Genomic DNA, 20554 nt, shown 5'->3' on the forward strand with positions numbered 1-20554 from the left:
CTAGAAAATGTTAACAATTATAAGTAATAAATGTAGGTAAAAATAAATTAGACGTACATATATAAAATGTAATATATATATATTTACTAAATATTAAAGAAATAATTATTTTAATAAAATATAAAATGTTAGAAAACATTAAAAAAAAATATATATAAATATATTAAATTTAAATATTTATTATTTTTTTAACTACATTGTACACTACATTGAGTACAACAGTAGGGAAAGTGTTGGATAGCAAAGGGGAATAATTTACTATTCTCACTCCAGCGAGTGCAACAGTAGGGAAAGTGTTGGAGAACGGAGGGGTAAAAATTACTATTCCCACTCCAGCCAGTGCAACAGTAGGAAAAGTGTTGGATAGTGGAGGGGAATAATTTACTATTCCCACTCCAATAAGTACAACAGTAGGGAAAGTGTTGGATAGCGTAGGGGATAAAATTACTATTCCCACTCCAGGGAGTGCAACAATAGAGTAAGGGGCCCATTAGGATGTAGGGCGGATCGCCACCGCCCACATGGCGGTGGCGATCCGCCCTAAATCCTAGCCTGCTCGCGACCCATTTCCCCCCGCCATATTAGTATGGCGGGGAGACCTCGGCGGATGGGAAGACTCTCCACCGCTGGATGCAGGAGGAAGGGAGCCTGTCCGTGGCGGCAACGCCGCCATGGAAAGGCATGCGTTTTTTTAGTTTGGGGGCCCGTTGCGGGCCCCCAGGATGTTAGGCGGTTGGAGGGGGCACATAGGGTGTACCTATGGTACTCCCCTTCATGTGCATGCACAACATGACAGTCACCGCACAACATGCATTTTTGGCATTGCGGCGGGCGGTGCTGAATGCAGGATATGCCTGCCAGTATGGCGGGTGCATCCTAATGTCACTCACGGGACCCCGCACATATGACGGGTGGTCCCTTTTACCGTGAGCATCCTAATGATGCCCTAAGTGTAGGATAGCGGAGTGGTAAAAATGACTATTCCCACTCCAACATATACAACATTAGAGAAAGTGTTGCATAGCGTGGGGGTAAAAATTATTATTCCCACTCCAGGGAGTGCAACAGTAGGGAAAGTTTTGGATAGCAGGGGGGTAAAAATTACTATTCCCACTCCAGCAAGTGCAAAAGATGTGTAAATGTTGGATAGTGTAGGGGTAAAAATTACTATTCCCACACCAGCAGGTGCTGGAAAGTGTTGGATAGCGGAGGGGTAAAAATTACTATTCCCACTCCAATGAGTGCAACAGTTGGGAAAGTGTTGAATAGCGGAGGGGATAAAACAAAACATAGCAGCTATTGAACCTAAATCACCAAACAAAATAAAAACAAAACAATTACTGACAATATTTATCAATTAATACATGAATATAAATTATCAACTAATGTTTATTTTATTTAAAGTATATTACTTTCAACCCTCTACCCCAATATACACAAAAACACACACCTACAAATATTAACACAATTTCCCAAACTAAATTTATAATAATAAATTAACAATAAATCATTCTTTTTTTTTTAAATGCCTTCACAACTTTTACACATAACCGCCACAACTCACACATCTAATTTATTCCACAATTAGAATATTTAATATTTAATTAATTATTTAGCATTAATTAACAAATAACTATTTAATTATAAATATTTTACCTCCCACCATATTCCCCTATAATTGACACCACACATGACACAATTAACATAATTTATTAACAATTAATCAATTATTTACTAACAATTACCAAACAAAATAAAACCAATTAGCAATAAATTAATTCACACAAATAACACTATAAAATAACATTAAATAAACATTATATTATAAATATTAAAACATATATTACAATTAAATTACTTCCCACTCTACTCCCCTATTAACACACAATGCACACAATTAAAATAATTACCAATTGAATAATAATAATTAACAAATTAATAATGAACACATAATTATTAAATCAATTACCACAATTAACAGTGCACTCCTAAAACACCATAAAGTCAGATGCTACATAATTTAGGAATAAAAAGCTAATCTGAGCACAGCACAAGTATTGAGCACATGCTCTCCATGCCAGACATCTGGCGCGTCACACACTGACCACATTGTGTCCACACAGCGTCGAGGCCCATCTTGGTTATCTATTAAAATTAATTTATGACTCTAGAGGCAGCAACTTACATTCCCTACCATACATGGATCGTCAGAAACATTTTATTGCCTATAATGAACTGTTTATAAGAATGCTACAGTTCAATTGTAATTTAAGGCAGTCCTCAGACTCCGTTACTGTAACTGTTCTCCCGGCCGCTGTGTTTAATTAAACAAACTGTTCCTGTTTTGTCAAACGCCTCTTGTCTCTTTTCTTCAAAGGTTTTTCATGTACCAGCAACACCATGATATAGGTGCTCTCCTTACAAGATTTTTTTGAGCACTTCAATCAAGTTTTAAAGATGCAACTATGTTTTGTGAGTGCAGCAGCTCCTTTCTTTAGCAATTATTTCAGGACTAGCAGGGATTTATGGAAATTTAAGAGAGTTTCCTGATGGCACAAGGGAGTTTTTTGAGGACTTACATTTTCAGAAGATTTCAAGGTATTTTCCTGGTATTTACAGGGTTTTTTGAGGGTGCAAAGTGATTTGATGAGGATCTGAGAGTTACCTAGCACTTTGTGCGAGCTTAATAGTGGAATTTACACACTGCAGCAGTGAGACCTTCTCCACTGAGAGCAGAATAATAAACCAGCCTTACCTGCTCAGGGTGCTTCTGACATCCTGCAAAACAAAGAAACAAACACAGTGAAATCAGTTTCCACTGAAGCTGTTAAAGTTATGGCAGTATTTTAGGGGGTGAAACACTTTTAACATCTATAGTTTTAAAACATTTACCGTATCACATGACACAGCACATTCAGTGGCATCGAATGTGATATTCTGAATGAGGTCACATGACATAGCAGAAACTGATATTCCTAATTGTAATGACATAGCACAGTATCATTTTGAACGGAGACACAAAACACAGCACATTGTGATATTCTGAATGGGGTCACTTGACACATTGTATGACGTTCTCAACAGGGTCACATGCATGGGCATCATTAAGGGAATGCCAAGGGTCACAACTGCAACTCCTGGCTTGCCCTTGTGACCTCTGGCACTGCTTGGACCTCTGGCTTCAGAGGTAGCACAATGAGTACCAAGAAGACAGAGGCATCTCGCCCTTTTGGAAGTCTTGCTCCCCCTTTGTTTTCTACCAATGTTGTATTGCACTAAAAGTGAAAAATAGTTTATTATTCACTATTTTTGTAATGCAAAAAGGAGCACCAGGATCCAGAATGAGAAGTTCAGTGACGAATATTGTAAGTAAAAACGTTTTTTAAATGTATGTAGTGTGTGTGCTTGTGGGTGAGAGTGTGTTTGTGTGAAAGAGAGTGTGTGCTTGTAAGTGTGTGTCAGTATGTGTGAGCATGAGTGTCTGCGAGTATCAGTGAGTGAGAGCAACTTAAAGGTAGTGAGTGAGAATACATTAGCTTAGTGTCAGCGAGTATGAGTAAGTCAGAATGAATGACAATAAGAGTGAGTGCACATGAGTGAGAAAGTATGAGTTAGAGTGAATGTTAGTGAGAATGAGTGAGAGTGTGTGAGAATGACTGAGTTAGTGTGTGTGAGGATGAGTAAGTATGTTGGAGTCAGAGTTGGAATGAGTGAGAGTGAGTTAGAGTGTTTGAGAATAAATTAGTGTAATTGAGAATGAATCATTGAGTGTGAGTGTGAATGAGTGTGGTTGAGTGAATGTAAGTAAATGTGAGTAAGAATGTGATGTTATGCTTGCAGGTCTGCCATTGGCCCTTACATATTAAAAGTAATTTGTAGTTTATAGAGGGACCCGTGGAAAAATTCTACTGCTGGCATCCTGGAGGCAATTCATGGCATAAAGGGAACCAACTGAAAAATGCAGCACACTAGAGGGAATTGTTAGCATGACAGGCACCTGTGAAAACTACTGCTTCTGGCATGCTGGAGGTAATTCATGGCATGATGGGAACCTATGTGGAATAGTGTGGCTCACTGGTTAGAGGTGGCAGATCCGAGAGCAGAAGTCGGCCGGGACCAGGGTTCGATTCCCGACGCGGCAGGGTTGTGTACCTTGGTCAGCGGACTCGATAATTCTCGCTTCGGCGCTTACTCTAATCAGGGATCACACTCGGCAACTCTGGGCATTAGCTTGCCTAATCTCCACAATGGCCCCACCAATTCCGGGGATGCCTGGCTCCACCTTGGGGACTCCAGCAGGGACCTTCCCACAGGGAAAGCCAGGACGGGTTCCCCAGAGTTATACAGCGCCGGGACGCCCCGTTGCTGGGGCAGCTGTGCGCTTTACAAGTAAACTACATTTACATTTACATTTACATTTATTGAAAAATACTGGCATACTTAAAGAAATGGTTGGCATGGGGGCACCCATAGCAAAAGGCTTGCACTAGCTCATTGCAGATGCTTTTAGGCATAAGGGAGGAAACCATGTCATATGGGGGGGGGGGCAACCATGACTTCTATCTCTGATGTACAAGATGTCATTTGACCTAAGGGTAACCTAAGGTATGTGATGGCATTCATTGCTAAATTCTGGCACTGGGATATTGTAGGTAATATGTGGCATGAAGGGACATGTATGGCATATGAGGGGCACCCCTGATAACATGTTGACCCTGGCACAATGGAGCTGATCTTTGACCTCAAGGGGCATCCATAGCACATCCGAAAAACAAAGGGGTTAACTACTTGGGGGTGGGTGGCAGGTTTCTTTGGCTTGACACACCTTGAAAGTACTTGAATATAAATGAGTACCCTTTCAGAACCGCTGGCTTTTGTGAAACTTATGTGGAAATTGTGCTTCCTAATACACTATTAGCTCAGATTTTTAAAAACATTTCTTGCTGGGAACTCTCCCTCCCTTTCCCTCCCACCGAGCCCACTAGAAGAGTTCTGGCTCACTAAAATATAGGGTAAGTATAATATCCCACGACTTCCAAAGATCTGGTCACCTCCCTAATACAGGTGGTTTCTAATATGGCCACCTGTCTGTGTTGTGTATTACTAGCCTGCAGTTATTATAGAACGTCAGTGATTCCAATTATTGTAATGTCTTCAGGGTTAAGGTCATGTGACACAACTTCCAATGGACATTTAGGGTAAAAGGTCATATGAAATAATTTCCTGTGATGCCATTAACTTCAAAGAGTGTGTGATGTCACTTCCAATACCTCTGGCAATTTGTCGAATCAGGGTCCTTGGTCCCATGACACAGCAGTTGGTAATATGAGTGAGTTCACCCGACACAATCTGTGATATTCTGAATGTTATCACATGAACCAGTGCAGTCTGCAATTTTCTGAATGAGTCCACACGACACAGTGTGTGATATTTTGATTGATGTTGAATGCGACTTGTAACGCTCGCAGCTACTCCAAGGACTGTCCCGTAGCTCTCCAAGTCTGAAGTGAAAATAGGTCCACAAGCTAGTTTGAATGAGAGGCAACATATAGAGAACAGAAAAAAGTGTAAGCATTCAATGATAAGACATATTCAGATGCTGTTTTTCATCTTTTATTATAAGTTGGCACTTGATTCTGCTGCCTGACAGACGGCTTCCGGACACGGCTCACAAGGACACGACGAGGTTTCTATGGGATTCGGAGTTACTCAAGTGCGAATCCCCCATCTACTTGAGAGCTTTGCTATTCTCCACTCAGAAATAACAGTTCTTGCCGCCTCATTGACTACATGTGAAGGATCATTTCATCACCTAAAAATGGTTTTCTTTGCCCTGAAGAAGCCCATGTTTGGGTGAAACGCGTTGGCTGGTTTCGTCATCTGCATACTTTACATTGCTGAAAATAAAAGTTGAAAAACAGCATCTGAATATGTCATATCATTGAATGCTTACACATTTTTCTGTTCTCTATATGTTGCCTCATTCAAACTAGCTTGTGATATATTTTTTTGTGGTCTACTAGCAGCAGGCCATTTGAGGTGGGCAATATACTGTATCAAAATTTGTGACTAGCCCTGGTAGTGCAGTCGTCTAGGACCCATCTGCTTGGTGCTACCTAAATTCTTTGAAAATAGGTCCAGTCGTTTCAATCCTGCACAAACGCTACAACGATGCTTAGAGCACGGAGCTCAGGAGGGAGCTTGTTCCAAGCTGAAGGTGTAAGATGGACCAGTGATCTACCTCCCGCTCTAGCATGCCTAATTCTGGGAGTCACTGCTAGTAGGTTTTTGGCAGACCTCAGGTTTCTTGATGGAACATGGAAACTGAACCTTGTTCTGAAGTAGACCGCACCGGTCTGATACAGTGCTCCGTGAACTAGCACTAGTGCCTTGAACAGGATTTCTTTCCTGAGGGAAAACCCACGAAGAGTGCGCAGATGAGGGGACATATATGCTCTAAGTGGCAAACTCAAAAGAAACTCGAGGTTATCAAGGTCTGGATAACTGTTTTTTTTTTTTGCAAAGAAGGACAAATTGTATAAGAACATTTTCAAAGAACACATTACACCAAAGCAAGTGCCAACCATTGACTTAATGTGGGCCTAAAGGACTGTGGAGTTGTGGGTTGGGCGGGCCGGAATAACAGGCTGGGAGGCCGGAGGTAGTGAGCTATGATTTAGGATTTTATTCACAGGTAAGGCACACACAGTAGGGTTCCACAGAGATATAGGGGAGGTAGTCCGGAGAGAACGTCGTGGCGGGTGGGTTCTGTTGTAGGGTTGATGTCTTGTTCAGGATCCTCGGTAGTTTGTTGTAATCAGATGTCGGTCGAGTGATGGGTCTCCTCGGAGATATGTAAGAGAGAGAACAAAGTGGGGTTAGTCCAGTCCGACAAGGACTACCGAGTACCGTCACCTTCACCGGGAGTGAGTGGCCAGGAAAGGAAACGTGTGGGAGGGGGGAAGGGCAGAGGGGGTTAAGGTCGACGGAGCAAGCGGGAGGGGTACAGTGCCTGGGGTGTCGGGGTCAGTGCGAGGATGGTGATGTATATATACAAGGTGCTCGTGACACTTCCTTTATCTATGGGGGCAGTGCAGGGTGCTCGTGACGCTCTATATACAGGTCTTACAGGTATGTACACTATAATTACAAAGGGACACGGAGAAAGGATAGAGGGTACTCACGTGCCCCGCCGCAACTCTCATCCGAGTTGCGGCCGCTCTCCAGCCACCTCCGGAGGTCGCCACCAGTCCTCCGACCACAGGTCCTCTTCGTCCTCCTCCTCTCCGCTTTCCGTCTTCTCTACGATCTCCTCTCGTCTTCCGCTCTCCGTCGGGGGTTCCGCGCCGTTCGCTTTCTCCTGCCACGAGTCCGCTGGGCTGAACTCCGTCTTGACTGCTCTCCTGACTTTTCTATGTTCCTGGTGGAGCGTAGTAGACGCACTTCCGCTTCCGGATGGTTCGGGTTCCGGGTCACTAGTAGGGACTTCACTTCCGGTTTCCGGTTTGTCAGTTTCCGGGTCGTCGTCGGTTAGCGGACCCTGTGGGTGAAGAGAGGAAGTCCGATGACCTAGGGATGCTGTTCGTGCCGGCGTGGGGGCGGGAGACCCCTGTCTGCTCCGCCCTTCAGATGAGGTAGGGACCCCTGATTCTCCACAAGGACAGGCTATCACCAAATTCGACCCCTAAGTTCTTGGCAATGTCTCTCTGAGGGTCTGGAAGGGAGGCCAGGGGAGGGGGGAATTTTCGGGCCAGAAAGTCTGCCAGGTTTCTGGAGAAGTATTGCCCCAAAAAAAGAATCTCAGTTTTTTCAGCATTGCACTTGACGTGATGATTCGCTAACCAACTAAAGATTGCCGTGAGGCGGGTGTTAATCAGCCACCTTGCAAACTCTTCTCCTTTGCCAATGAGAACAACAGCTGAGTATCATCAGCATAAGATATAACTTTCTCTCCCAGGGCTTCTGCTACATGAGCACGAAGGTGAGATATATAATAAATATTGTTGGACTCAAGGCAGAACCCTGGGGAACTCTCACTGTCCACTCACGTGCTCTGAGGACAAGGGAGGAACCCAAACCTATTGACTTCTGCCTTCCAAAAAGGAGACAAGTCTGTCCAAAGCAGGACCCACTATGCCAATGGACTGTAGTCAAGCCAGGAGTCTAGAATTGGAGAACATGAATAGCTCAGGTTTTCCACCGACATCTACGTGTCTTTGATGTACTCAGTAACCTACACAAGTGCTATCTGAGTGGTGGGTGTGAAGCAGGACTGGCTAGGGTGGAGCAGGTTTTTGGATTTCAGATATAGACAGAGCTGTGGATTCACATGCTTCTCCAATATCTTGGATAGCGCTGGTAGCAAAGAAATAGGACTATAATTAGACTATACCCCCCCTATCAGCATATGGTTTCTTCAACAAGTGCAGAATTTTAGCTTGCTCCCAAGATCTTGGCACGTGGCTGTTGTTAATGACAAATTAAGCACATTATACGCTAAAGGGTTAATTACGCACGCCCCGAAAGCTTTAATGTTACTCAAGGCTATAAAAGACCGCTCCAGTGAAATAGGATGAAAGTTGGAGAAAATTGCATAAGTTAAAAAAAAAACATGCTTGTCTGTATCATATCCATTAACCCATCACCAGGCCGAGAGCCGGAGGACACACTGGCTTTGAATGGTAAAGATCTTAGACTGGAAGTAAGTTGCCAGCTGTTCACACCAGTCAATCGAAGGATGGTGCGACCTAGCGCAAGCAAAAGATACAAATACCTCTGTGGGGACCTATATTTCTTTTTACATTGAATAAATCTCAAACATTTATAGAGGAGATGCCAGAGAGGAAACTACAAGTTATTTATCAAAAACACATTTATTTTTATTTATCTTTCTCTTTTTCTTAAATGAAAATTTTTCTGAACATTTATACAACTGTGCATATCATTTTGTTAGCATTAAAAGGTTCATCATTTTTACACATATTTTTTCGTTTTTTCCTAATGTTACATACAGACACAGTAGATGTGCTCTCTAATAACAATTGTTTTTTTTTTTTTCAGAACAAAATTTTATTTTCAAGTACTGACATTACACAGAGCATAAGGACATCGTCCCGCATCACAACGCAGGACCAACGAGCATAAGCATATAGAAAAAAGGATATGCATTCAGTACAAGCATTATTGCATTAAACACCCAACCCCCCAACTCCCTAACTCCCCTGACCCAACCCCGCCCCCCTCCCAGTGTCTGCTAATCTCAAGGCCTAGAATATAATAATAGCCAGTGTGCGTACTCCCTGTCGCCCAGGGTACAGTAGTTAAAGGTCTTCCCCAGTGTCCTGGGCCATCGGTGGTTCCAGCCACAGTCCCCTGTAGTCCGCCCATCTTTTCCATATCTTAAAATGTTTCCGGGGGCAACCCCTGGCCTCAAAGATCGGGCGCTCAAGTCCCATGCAAAAGTCCAATCCTCGTCTCCAAACCTCCAACAAAGGGGCCCTGGGGTCCTTCCAGGCCCTGACTATGTCCCGCTTGGCTACAGTAAGGCCCAGGACCAGTAAGTGACGCTTGTAAATGTTGCCCCCCACCTGCTCCATAACATGAAGCAAGCCAAGTTGCGGTGATCGGGGAAGGTCCCAGCCCAGAACCTCAGCCAAACAGTCCCAGACCCCCACCCAGTACCTGGCCAAGTTCGCACACGACCACACAGTATGGACAAACGTTCCAACCGCCCGGCCACATCTCAAGCATTCGGGGGAGGCAATCAACCCTGCTTTCCACAACCGCTCTCTGGTAAAGTAGGCCCTATGTAAGTATTTAAACTGAATAAAGCGGAGGCGCATCGCAATGGCCGCCCCCTTAGGGGCCTCCAGGGCTTCTCTCCAGTCCTCTTCTTCGAACGCACCAAGATCTCTCTCCCATGCAGAACGTAATCCATCAAGAGAGGAGGAACAGTGCGTGACCAGAGTTTGGTATATATTGGAGATCTTTTTCTCCTCTAGTTCCCCCATGAACACCTTGGCCTCCAGGGGGCTAAACTCGGGCAGAGATTCCAAGCCCACCAGGGAGGGAGATAGTGCATGACGTAGTTGCAAATATTTAAAGAATTGAGTTTTGGGCATGTCATATTCCTCCCTCAACATCTGGAAAGACTTAAGGGTGGTGCCCCTCATGACGCTGCCGAGCGTGGAGATACCGATATCATCCCAGCTCCTGAATCCCTGTAGGGACGCCAGCTCCGGGAGACGGCCGTTCTGCCACAGCGGGGTCTCCCTCGTCAATCTGTTCCACCATCCCATACGGCGCAAGGCAGCGCGCCACACCCGGAAGACCACCTGAGTGACCATGGGGAGTCGTTTCCTGATAGCTGCCGAATAAAGAATGGTGTGGACCGTGTCTGGGTCCATCAGGTACCGCTCCAGGGCATAAGTCGGGTCGCCCCGATCCCCATACCACCAGTCGTTAAGCACCAGCAGGTGCGCCGCCTGATAGTATGATAAGATGTCCGAGGTGGCCAGGCCCCCGCAGTACGTAGAAAGGAAGCAGGTGCGGAGAGCCACTCTCGCCACTCCCCCAGCCCAAAGGAACTGACTGAGAGCGGCGTTCACTTGGCGAAACCACTGCGGTGCAATGGGGTATGGGTGGTTCTGCAATTGGTATAGAAGGCGCGGCAGGGCCATCATTTTAAAGATCGCCGACCGGCCATATATGTTCAGTGGCATTCTGGACCAGGTTTTTATGTCCGAACGCACCCTGTCCCACACAGGCACCACATTGCGCTCCCATGCCAAGTCCGGAACATCTGTAAGAAAGATACCCAGGTATTTGAGGCCCCCCACCGCGCTCTGCAGTGTCAAGGCCCAATCACCCGGCCTGTCTCCGCCGCCCAGAGCCCACAGCTTGGACTTCTGCACATTCAGATGCAATCCTGAAATCTCCCCGAAAACTTTCATTATCTCCAGGACCCTGGGTCCGGACCGATTGAGGTCCGTGAGGAAGAACAGGACATCGTCGGCGTAGAGCGCAATACGGTCGGAGGGGCCCATGTCCCATTCCAGTCCCCGGAGTTGCGCATCCATCCTCACCCACGCCGCCATAGGCTCCATGGCCAGGGCGAATAGGTAGGGGGAGAGAGGGCATCCCTGCCTGGTGCCCCGTCCGATGGGGAAGGACTCGGACGCCGCTCCCGCCACCCGCACCGACGCGGTCAGGTCCGTATAGAGCAAGCTCAAGTATGAGAGGAAAACCGGCCCGAGATTAAGGCGGGACAGCAGTGCCCTAAGGTACACCCAGCTGAGAGAGTCAAAGGCTCGGTCGATATCTGCCAGGAGGAGCGCCGTTGGGATCCCGGCGGCCCGGGCCGTCTCCACCACCACCTGCGCCCGGCGAATGTTGTGCCGAGTTGCTCTATGGGGCATGAACCCCGCCTGGTCAGGGTGTACTAAGTCAGTGATGTACGGGAGAAGGCGGTTGGCCAAGGCCTTGGCCAATATTTTCGCCTCGAAATTTAAGAGGGAAATCGGTCTGTACGAAGAGTGCTGTTCCGGGGGCCTCCCTGGCTTACAGAAAACAACAATTTCTGCGTGTCGCCAATCCGCTGGTAGGTGTCCACTCTCCCTGGCCGCCTCCAGTGCCAACTGGTAGCGCCCCTCCAGCTGGATATGAAAGGTCTTCATAAACTCGCACGGGAATCCGTTCGGTCCCGGGGCTTTGCCGGTGTTCAATTCCCCAAGTGCCGTGCCCAGTTCCTCCAAAGAAAGGGGAAGGTCTAGCCGATCCCTGGCCTCCTCTGGGAGGGCGCGCGGCGGGATATCTGCCAAAAATTTGTCTATATCGTCCGCTGAGAGGACCTCACGGGGGGCATAAAGATCGGCATAATACCTCGCGAAGCTGGCAGCTATGGCCTCAGGGGCCGCCAACTGGACACCTTGGTCATCCCAAATGCCCGGCAGAGCCTGGGGCTGGAAGGTGTGTTGGCAAAGTCTATATAGCATGGTACTGGATTTATCCCCCCATTGATAGATCCTGCTCTGAGTGGCCAGCCAAAGCTGGCGTGCCTCATTGTGTAGCAGGGAGGAGTACAACTGCTGTGCCTGCAGGAGCGGCCCCACCGCCTCGTCCGTGTCACTCGCGGTACAGTCCCTCTCCAGGTCCCGAACCCGCCCCGCCGCCTCCTCCACCTCGCGCAGATGGGTCCTGCGGGCCTCCACACACCAGGCAATGTCCACTCCCCTGAGCACCGACTTCATCGCCTCCCACTGGGTGACGGCGTCGACCTCTGGCCCGCCATTCTCTGTCCAATAATCGGAGATAGACTCGCGCAAACGTGTGCGGTAGCCATCCTGCTGTAGGTTCCACGCTGATTGGCGCCAGCGGAAGGGCTGTCGCCTCCTGTCCAGCAGCAGGTCAAGGGACACGGGGGAGTGGTCCGAGACGCCACGGGGGAGTACGGCCGTGGTAGCGACCCTCGACAGCCAAGGAGTCGGTACGAACAGGTAGTCTAGCCTAGAGAAGGACTTGTGCACAGCCGACACATAGGAGTATTCTCGGCTCAAGGCATGCTGGTAGCGCCATGTATCTGTCCAACCCATGCCCTGTGCCAGGCCATGAAGCCTCGTCGGCGCCGCTGTCTGGGGTTCCCTACCGGGCCTGTAGCGATCCATCCGCCCATCCATCACATCATTCCAGTCTCCTCCCACAATCGCCAAAACATCCGGGATACCGATCCACACCTCGAACAACTTCTCAATAAGGGCATCCTGCAGCGGGGGCGGGGCATACACGCTACCAAAGACCATCGGCTCATTCCCAATCATTCCTTTAACAAACACGTATCTGCCATGTGCATCTACCCAATGAGTTTCGTGTACATATGAGAGCCTTCGGTGTATCAGGACCGCCACCCCCCGGGACCCCCTTGCAAACCCGGCATGGAACACCTGTTGATAGCCAAACCTCTGTAAGCTAAGGGTCTTGGTGCCTTGAAGGTGCGTCTCCTGGAGGAGGAGGACATCCGCCCCCTCCCTCTTCCCCAGCTGCAGCACCGCCCCTCGCTTAATTTTATCCAGCATCCCCCGGACATTCCAGCTCACCACTCGCAATTTTGCCCTTGGTAGGCCTGACCGTTGGTGATCAACCATAGTCAATGGGGAGGAGATGTAAGGACTCGGGCTCTCGGAGCCACACACACACACAAGAAAGTAGCCTAAGTAATGCAGACACTGTGCCACCCTCCCCCACCCCCCCAACTACCCCAACCCCAACCTGTCCCCCAACCAAGCTCCCCAACTGCCCCCCTCCCCCCCCCTATACCTCACCAAACATTGAAGTACCTGTCGCGATATGGGCGGCCTCGGGCCCAAAACAGAGCGCCCAAAGCCTACCATACCAATGGATCCCGAACACCCACTGACTCTAAAGCTTCCCCCCTCCCCCTAACTACTCCCAACTATGCAGGAGGTTAGCAGCCCCTGTATCGGAGCACCCCGAACCCGTCCCAGAGTCTGAACCTGTTGTGGGACAGTTAGAAAACGTAACAGTTAGCACATGATGCAGTCGTCAGGTATACAAGGCACCAGTGGAACCACTGCCATCGCTGGAGCGGCTGGTATCAGTCGGCGGTCAGGACCACCCATTGCACCTCATCCAGAGCCCCCCGAAGCGTCCGGATCAGCTGGCTCAGCGGTACTGCGCCCAGTGTTGGAGGCGTTGCGGCGCCTGGACCTGGACTTCCTACTCTTCCGGCTACGGGCCTGGTGGTCACTCTGGGTTTGCGAGGAATCACTCGTGTGGCCTGGATCAAGGCCCGGTTGGGGATGCGGCCTGACCCTCACTGTCTCATCTGTCCACCTGAAAACATCTTCCGGCTTCTCAAAGAAGTGAGTTTTAGACTGGAAGACCACCCGCAAGCGGGCCGGATAGAGTAAGGAGTACTGTATCTTTAGGCCCCGGAGTTTAGCCTTGGCGTCCAGGAAGGAGCGTCTCTGTTGCTGCACCATCTTGGTGTAATCGGGGAAGACCATGATCTTGTGGGATTCAAATGAAAGAGAGTCCTTGGCCCTCGCCTCTCGCAAGATAACGTCTCGATCGTGAAAGTTCAGAATCCTGGCGATCACCGGCCTGGGTCGTTCACCTGTCGGCGGTTTCTGCGTCAGGGCTCGGTGCGCGCGTTCGACTACGAAGCATCTGGACAGGGTATCCAGAGGGAGCCAGCTCTCCAGCCATCGAGAAAGGAAGCGTCCCATGTCCCCCTTCTCACAATCCTCCGGAAAACCTACAAAGCGAAGGTTGTTCCTGCGCGCCCGCCCTTCGGCGTCCTCCACCCTAAGTGCTAGACCCTTCTGGATATTCTCCATCGCCGCCATTTTCCTCTTCAGGGTCCCGACATCGTCTTCCACAACTGAGACCCTGGACTCCGCTTCAGTTATGCGCTCCACTGCATTGCGCAGGTCCTGCCTTAGAAGTGTCACATCGGCCCCAACAGCCCCAATCTTAGCATCCAGCATGTCTCTCGACTGGGTTGTGGTAAATAAATAAATAATACCCTATTTTTGACTAGACTTATAGCATAACAGATAGCTCAATAAATAAGAGTCAAGATTCGAGGTAGTAGGAGTTTCTGCAGGTTTATTACAGCATAAGGACAGGATCAGGACAACCTGCATGGGAATAGGACAATAGGGCCCGGCAGCTGCCGGGGCTAGGTCTGGGATGAGCGCGCTAACATTTAATAACAAAACATTGACTTATATACATAGCGCAAACACATAGCATTACATTGCAATAGGCGTAACAGTGGGTGGAGTAGAAGGCGTGACGCGTAGCAGTCGCGAGAGATAACAGTAATAAGAGGTGTAACTGGGAGTTTACTTAGACATGTGATGCAAAACGTAACAGAATATGTCATGAATGGGCGGAAACATTGGAGGGGGCTACCTAAGGAGCCGGGACCTCTAACCTAATGGTGCGCGAAAACTAGCAATGACGTGTTACTAGGAGAAACTGGGGGCTACGAACTCTGTTCTAGGAGCAGAGACTAGAGTCTGGAGGGTCGGAGCGACATGTACCTAAACCCTATCTGGTATCTAATGTTTAGGGAACATGTTGATATAAACTAGAAGTCATGAGGGGAAAAGCTAACTTGATTCTAAGACTGGACCATGCATTATTCTACATGTAGTGCGTGAAGAATATTAAATGACCATTAAATACAGTATTTCTCTAACGTGGAGACGAGAAGGCTAGACAATGACGGAAACTATTGATGCAGTTCAGTAGCTTAGGAATGCAGAGGAGGAGGACTGAACTGATAGCAGGAACTATAACATACTTTTGGCAGACTCAGAGGCAGAGCCGGGGTGCACCGGGCACTGCAAGGCAGGAAGTAAGTGAAGGGTCGAGGATACAGGTGGGGGCTGTATCGCTCCTCAGCGAGGCTTTCAGGAGACAGGAGCTGAATCTGTGGTCCGGGCCCTTTTGAGGCCTGGAAACGGGGACTTTATAATTGAATAACGTGCACACTGAGAAACGTGGCAACATTACTTACATAGGCCTGATATTCGTAGTATTCACGAGGACTGGAAACTAACATATTAGAGGTGGACACAACTGTAATTGCGTCTTCAATCAGAAATGGGGAATAACATATGCATATTGGTCATGCACACATAACATATGATGGATGAGGCGTAGGGACACAGAACATGGCAAAATTTACTTTTCCACATTCCCTCCTTGTCACTACGTTTCCATCAGGAAACATCAATATTCATGATACCGTCTATCATTTCATACAGTACCATTTGCTCGTCTCGAATTGTCTTGGAACGAGATTTAGAACAGGGCTTGGGACTGGGAATACAAGAGGTAGCACACATGCTGCAAATCGCAGGGCCACATTGTATACAGAGGCAGCAGCTAAATATGATCGCTACTGCAATACCTAAAAAGGACAGGACTTTCCAACCCCAGGCGGAAATTATATTCCAGAACCAACCGGACCATGTCCAGGTGCCTGGATCTTGGTGTAACAGATGGGCAATTTTATGGAGTCTGGTTATAGCTGAATAAACAGACGGCGCGTTATTTGGAATGAAAATACAACAACTGGATCCGAGAATTCTACAGGCCCCGCCCCTATCGGCCAGTATGACGTCAAGGACGAGACGATTCTGTAAAACGACAATTCTCATAAAGGATTGCTCTTCAGTTAAGTTACCTAGAGCGGAGGCAGTCCCATCTACTACTGCTTCAAGAGTTCTTGTTAACCTACGAATGAGCTTACTATTTACAACTGTACCTAAATAAGGAAAAACACCTTTATCTATATCAATGAATTGCTCTGCGGCGGTTTCAGTATAATCGACAATCGGGAGATTTCTCTTGTGTCTAGTGTGTACTAAGAAAGAATTCCTATGATAGTCAGGTGGGGCTAGAAAAACAGGTGGCAGTAGGAAAGCAATGTAACAGGTTCCCTCCCAATCGAGGGGCAGACGGACATATGCAGTTTGACCACAAATAAAATAAGAATGACGTGAAGCTTTGAAAATAGATTTCCCACTGTCACTATACTTGATAACAGTAGTACATTCACTATGACCTATATGTACAGAACCATAACTTCGGACACATAATTTGCCTTTGACTGGTAGTACTGACATAGCGGGTGAGTCTGGAGTAGTATCAGACTGAACATTCAGAACCATAAAATTCGACGAATAATTTCCTAAATTATATACTTCATTTTCTAAATCTAAACCTGTTCTGTGGGGGAAACCTTGCTTGTCTGGGAAACATGTACTGTTAAGAAAAGACATATCTGTTGAGGATGACGTTAACGTGGACCATGCTCCACACGAACCATTGTGTGAGAATGGATAAGGAAAAAGTGGCAGAACTCCCTTCGGTGTCTGGAAAGGGGGGAGTCGACCACACACCCAACAATTAGTGGCATTGCTGGTCTGGTGTGAATAATGTAACATACGGATAAATGTGTTATTACGCATGGCGAGGCGGTATGAATATTCGTGAGGAGGCAGATCACTAAACGTGTGCTCTACTGTAGCATGAGCAGACATGTTTACATGAGGAACTGAAAAACACAGATAGAAAGCATAGCTGGTGCAGGAAATCATTATGCTGATGAATAATACGAAACTCAGAAAAACGATACATGTGATTGAGCTTTGACTGACTCTCTCACTATGGGGGTCTATTTTATACATGTCAGAAACAGTCTAACCGTTTCACCTAGGGGAGGACTTATACAATCAAACTGGCTGACTTATTAGACCTGAGCTTTAACTTATACTCCTGTTGCGGAGTTTTCTCTAACAAGGGAGGGGTTGTAATAAAGTCTGGTGCGGGACAGTCCTTCAAAACAATGTTCTGGCAATCCTTCGAATCCTGGGAAATGTTCTTGGCAATGTCTGGTTTCGATCCTTTGAAAAGTTTTACATGAGAAAGGTGGACCCACCCCTTCCTGCCTTCCAACTTGACGGCAGTTCGGGTGGTCAAGAGGACCTGACGTGGCTCCTTCCAACGTGGTTCCAGCGGACTTGATCTGTCAAAATTTCTGATCATCACAAGGGACCCTGGAACGATCTCGTGCGGTGCCACCTCGGTATTGTCTGGAAATGCGGCGGCAACCTGTGAACGACATGAGTTGAGGGCAGACATCAAGGAAGCTAGGTAATCTGTCAGCATATTACATGAAACATCGGTAATACTTCGGGGTCTAGGAGTACCCCACATATTAGGGGGGCGGCCGAAAACGACCTCATACGGGGACAGACCTGATCTGGAATGTGCGACCATACGCATGTAAAACAGAGCGACTGGCAAAGCTACTAACCAGTCCACACCCTTGTCTTTGCAAACTTTTGCTATACGGATTTTCAGAGTCTGATTATGTCTTTCGACTAGTCCAGCTGCTTCTGGATGGCGTACACAATGGAACTTCCACTGGTACCCTAACAAAAGGGAAACATGTTTCATGAGTTCGGATGAGAATGGCTGGCCGTTATCAGAATATACGACTCTGGGGAGTCCATATCTAGGGAAGAATTCACGAACCAACTGTTTGGCAGTGGTCGCGGCTGTGTAATCTGGGACTGGATATGCTTCTGTCCATCTGGACAAGGCGCATACAACTACAAGGACATACTTGAAACCTCGACATCGCTCCATCTGAATATAATCCATCTGGAGGACCTCAAAAGGGTGGTCAGGGGGCTGGAAACCACCTTGTTCCACCGGGACACTTTTACCTGGATTAAACTGACAACATATCATACAGGTACGGACTTTCTGCTTGGCTGCAGCTCGTAAATGCTTGTTGAACCAAATGTTCTGGATACTGTCTAACATAGCTTTTTCTCCTAAATGTGCTGGACTATGTGCGGTATTGATAATGACTTGAACCATAGAATCGGGGAGAAACCATGTGGCTCTACCCTTCGTTAACCATCCTTGATCTGTCTGGACCCCTCCTTGTACAGACCACTTCTTGATTTCATCGGGAGTAGCATGTAACTGGATATCTATGACGTCTTGAGTAGGGTCCTTAACTGTCATGCATGTAGTCAGATCTGGAATATGTGTCTGATTAACTGGAATGTCTGGAGTCTGTGCTGTAAGCTTGGCTGTGCGGTCTGCTAAATCATTACCTTGGGAAATAATGTCAGTGACTTTCGTATGTGCTTTACATTTCATGATAGCAATAGATGTCGGTAAATGTATGGCATCTAACAGGGCTTGAATAAGGAGACCATGCTGAATCTTGGTTCCATGAGAAGTCATAAAACCTCTCTCCTGCCAGAGTACTCCGAAGTCGTGTACAACTCCGAATGCGTAACGTGAATCTGTGTAAACATTAACCTTCAGGTTTTTGGCATGTATACAGGCTTGTGTCAGAGCGACTAGCTCTGCTGCTTGAGCGGACAGAGTATCAATACGGTGTGTTTCAATAACTTCAGTGTCAGTAGTCACTGCATACGCGGCGACTAGTTCTCCTGTACTAGTTCTCATACATGAACCATCCACATAAAGTGTCAGGTCAGGATCTGGTAACGGAATATCTGTCAGGTCTTGTCTTGGCTTTGTCGTAATGTTAACTACTTCCACACAATCATGTGTGTCTGGATTTGAACTAACTGATGGTAACAGTGTAGCAGGATTCAGGACGTTGCAGCGTCTAATTTCTATGTGTGGCTGGAACAGTGTCAGTTCATAACCTGTTAAACGTGCAATTGTCAAGTGCTGGGTTTGTGTTCGGTTTAAAAGAACTTCTACTGAATGTGGGACCTGTACTGTCAGGGAATGTCCTAAAACTATGGAATCACTTTGTCTGATGGCTAGTGCTGTGGCTGCAACTGACTTGAGGCACGCAGGCAACGCCTGGGCGACTGGATCTAATGTGCTCGAAAAATAAGCACAGGGCTTGTATTGACCTGCTTGATCTTGTGTGAGAACAGATAATGCTGTACCTTTGCGTTCTGTAACGAAAAGTGTAAAAGGCTTACTGTAGTTCGGTGTAGCTAGAACTGGAGCTTGACATAGGGCTTTCTTTAACTCGTTGAAACTAAGTGTATGGTCAGATGTCCAAGGGAGGACAGTCGATACGGCTGCCTCCTGTGTCGTTAACTGTATCAGTGGCTTGGCTAGGAATGCATACTGGGGAATCCATTGTCTACAATAGGAAGTAAGGCCGATAAAGGCACGTACCTCCTTCTGGGTTCTGGGCTGGGGAAGACTCGCTATTAACTGGATACGGTCGGGTGTCAACTGCCTACCCCTCTTGGACAGCAAGTGTCCTAAGTATACCACTTGCTGGACACAGAATTGAAGCTTCGAAGGTGACACCTTGTGCCCCATCTCGGCTAGAAAATACAAAACTGTAAGTGATGCTCGCTCGCAGTCACGTTCAGAACGGGCTGTGATCAGTAGATCATCGACATACTGGAGCAGGGCAGTGTCAGTTGGCATGTGAATGTTGTCTAGTTGTCTCTTGAGTGCTTGACTGTAAATACTAGGGCTTTCTGTGAAACCTTGAGGAGCGCGTGTAAACATATAGCTCCTTCCATTTAAACAGAATCCGAAAAGAAACTGGCTGTCTGGATGAATTGGAACACTAAAAAATGCATTCTTGAGGTCAATGACAGTGAAAAACATGGCTTCGGAATCAATGGCTGTTAACAGGGAAGAAATGTCTGGGACAACTGGGTACTGAGGAATAATACATTTATTAAGCTCTCGTAAATCAATCACTAATCGATATACTGGGGGTGCATTCGGATCAGTACGTTTCATGACTGGAATGATCGGAGAATTACATACATTGGAGTCAGTTTCTACAACTACTCCTTGAGCCATGAGCTCGTCAATAATTTTGGATAAGGCTGCTACAGCCTCAGGTGGCAATCTGTACTGCCTGATTCGTGGTAACACTACACCTGGTTTGAGAGTCACACGATAGGGTGTGATTTGCATGTAACCTACATCAGTTGGACCTTGCGCCCATAAATGCTGCGGAACATTAGACAATCTTGAATCAAAA

The 20554-nt window shown here is 47.2% G+C and overlaps 1 protein-coding gene across 2 annotated transcripts in view; it reads right to left on the bottom strand.

The window, feature by feature from the left end:
- Positions 1–20554, bottom strand: part of LOC144754201 (E3 ubiquitin-protein ligase TRIM39-like) — a 90400-nt gene that overhangs the window by 45439 nt on the left and 24407 nt on the right. For both annotated transcript variants that reach the window (XR_013594680.1, XM_078641788.1), the window contains one exon: positions 2756–2778. Coding sequence is in view for 1 of the 2 variants with exons in the window: in XM_078641788.1 (XP_078497914.1) it covers positions 2756–2778 (23 nt within the window). In the remaining variant the exon portion in view is untranslated. The remainder of the gene's footprint in view (positions 1–2755; positions 2779–20554) is intronic.

Source organism: Lissotriton helveticus, chromosome 5_1 (assembly GCF_964261635.1).
Source record: "Lissotriton helveticus chromosome 5_1, aLisHel1.1, whole genome shotgun sequence".
NCBI classification, from domain to species: domain Eukaryota; kingdom Metazoa; phylum Chordata; class Amphibia; order Caudata; family Salamandridae; genus Lissotriton; species Lissotriton helveticus.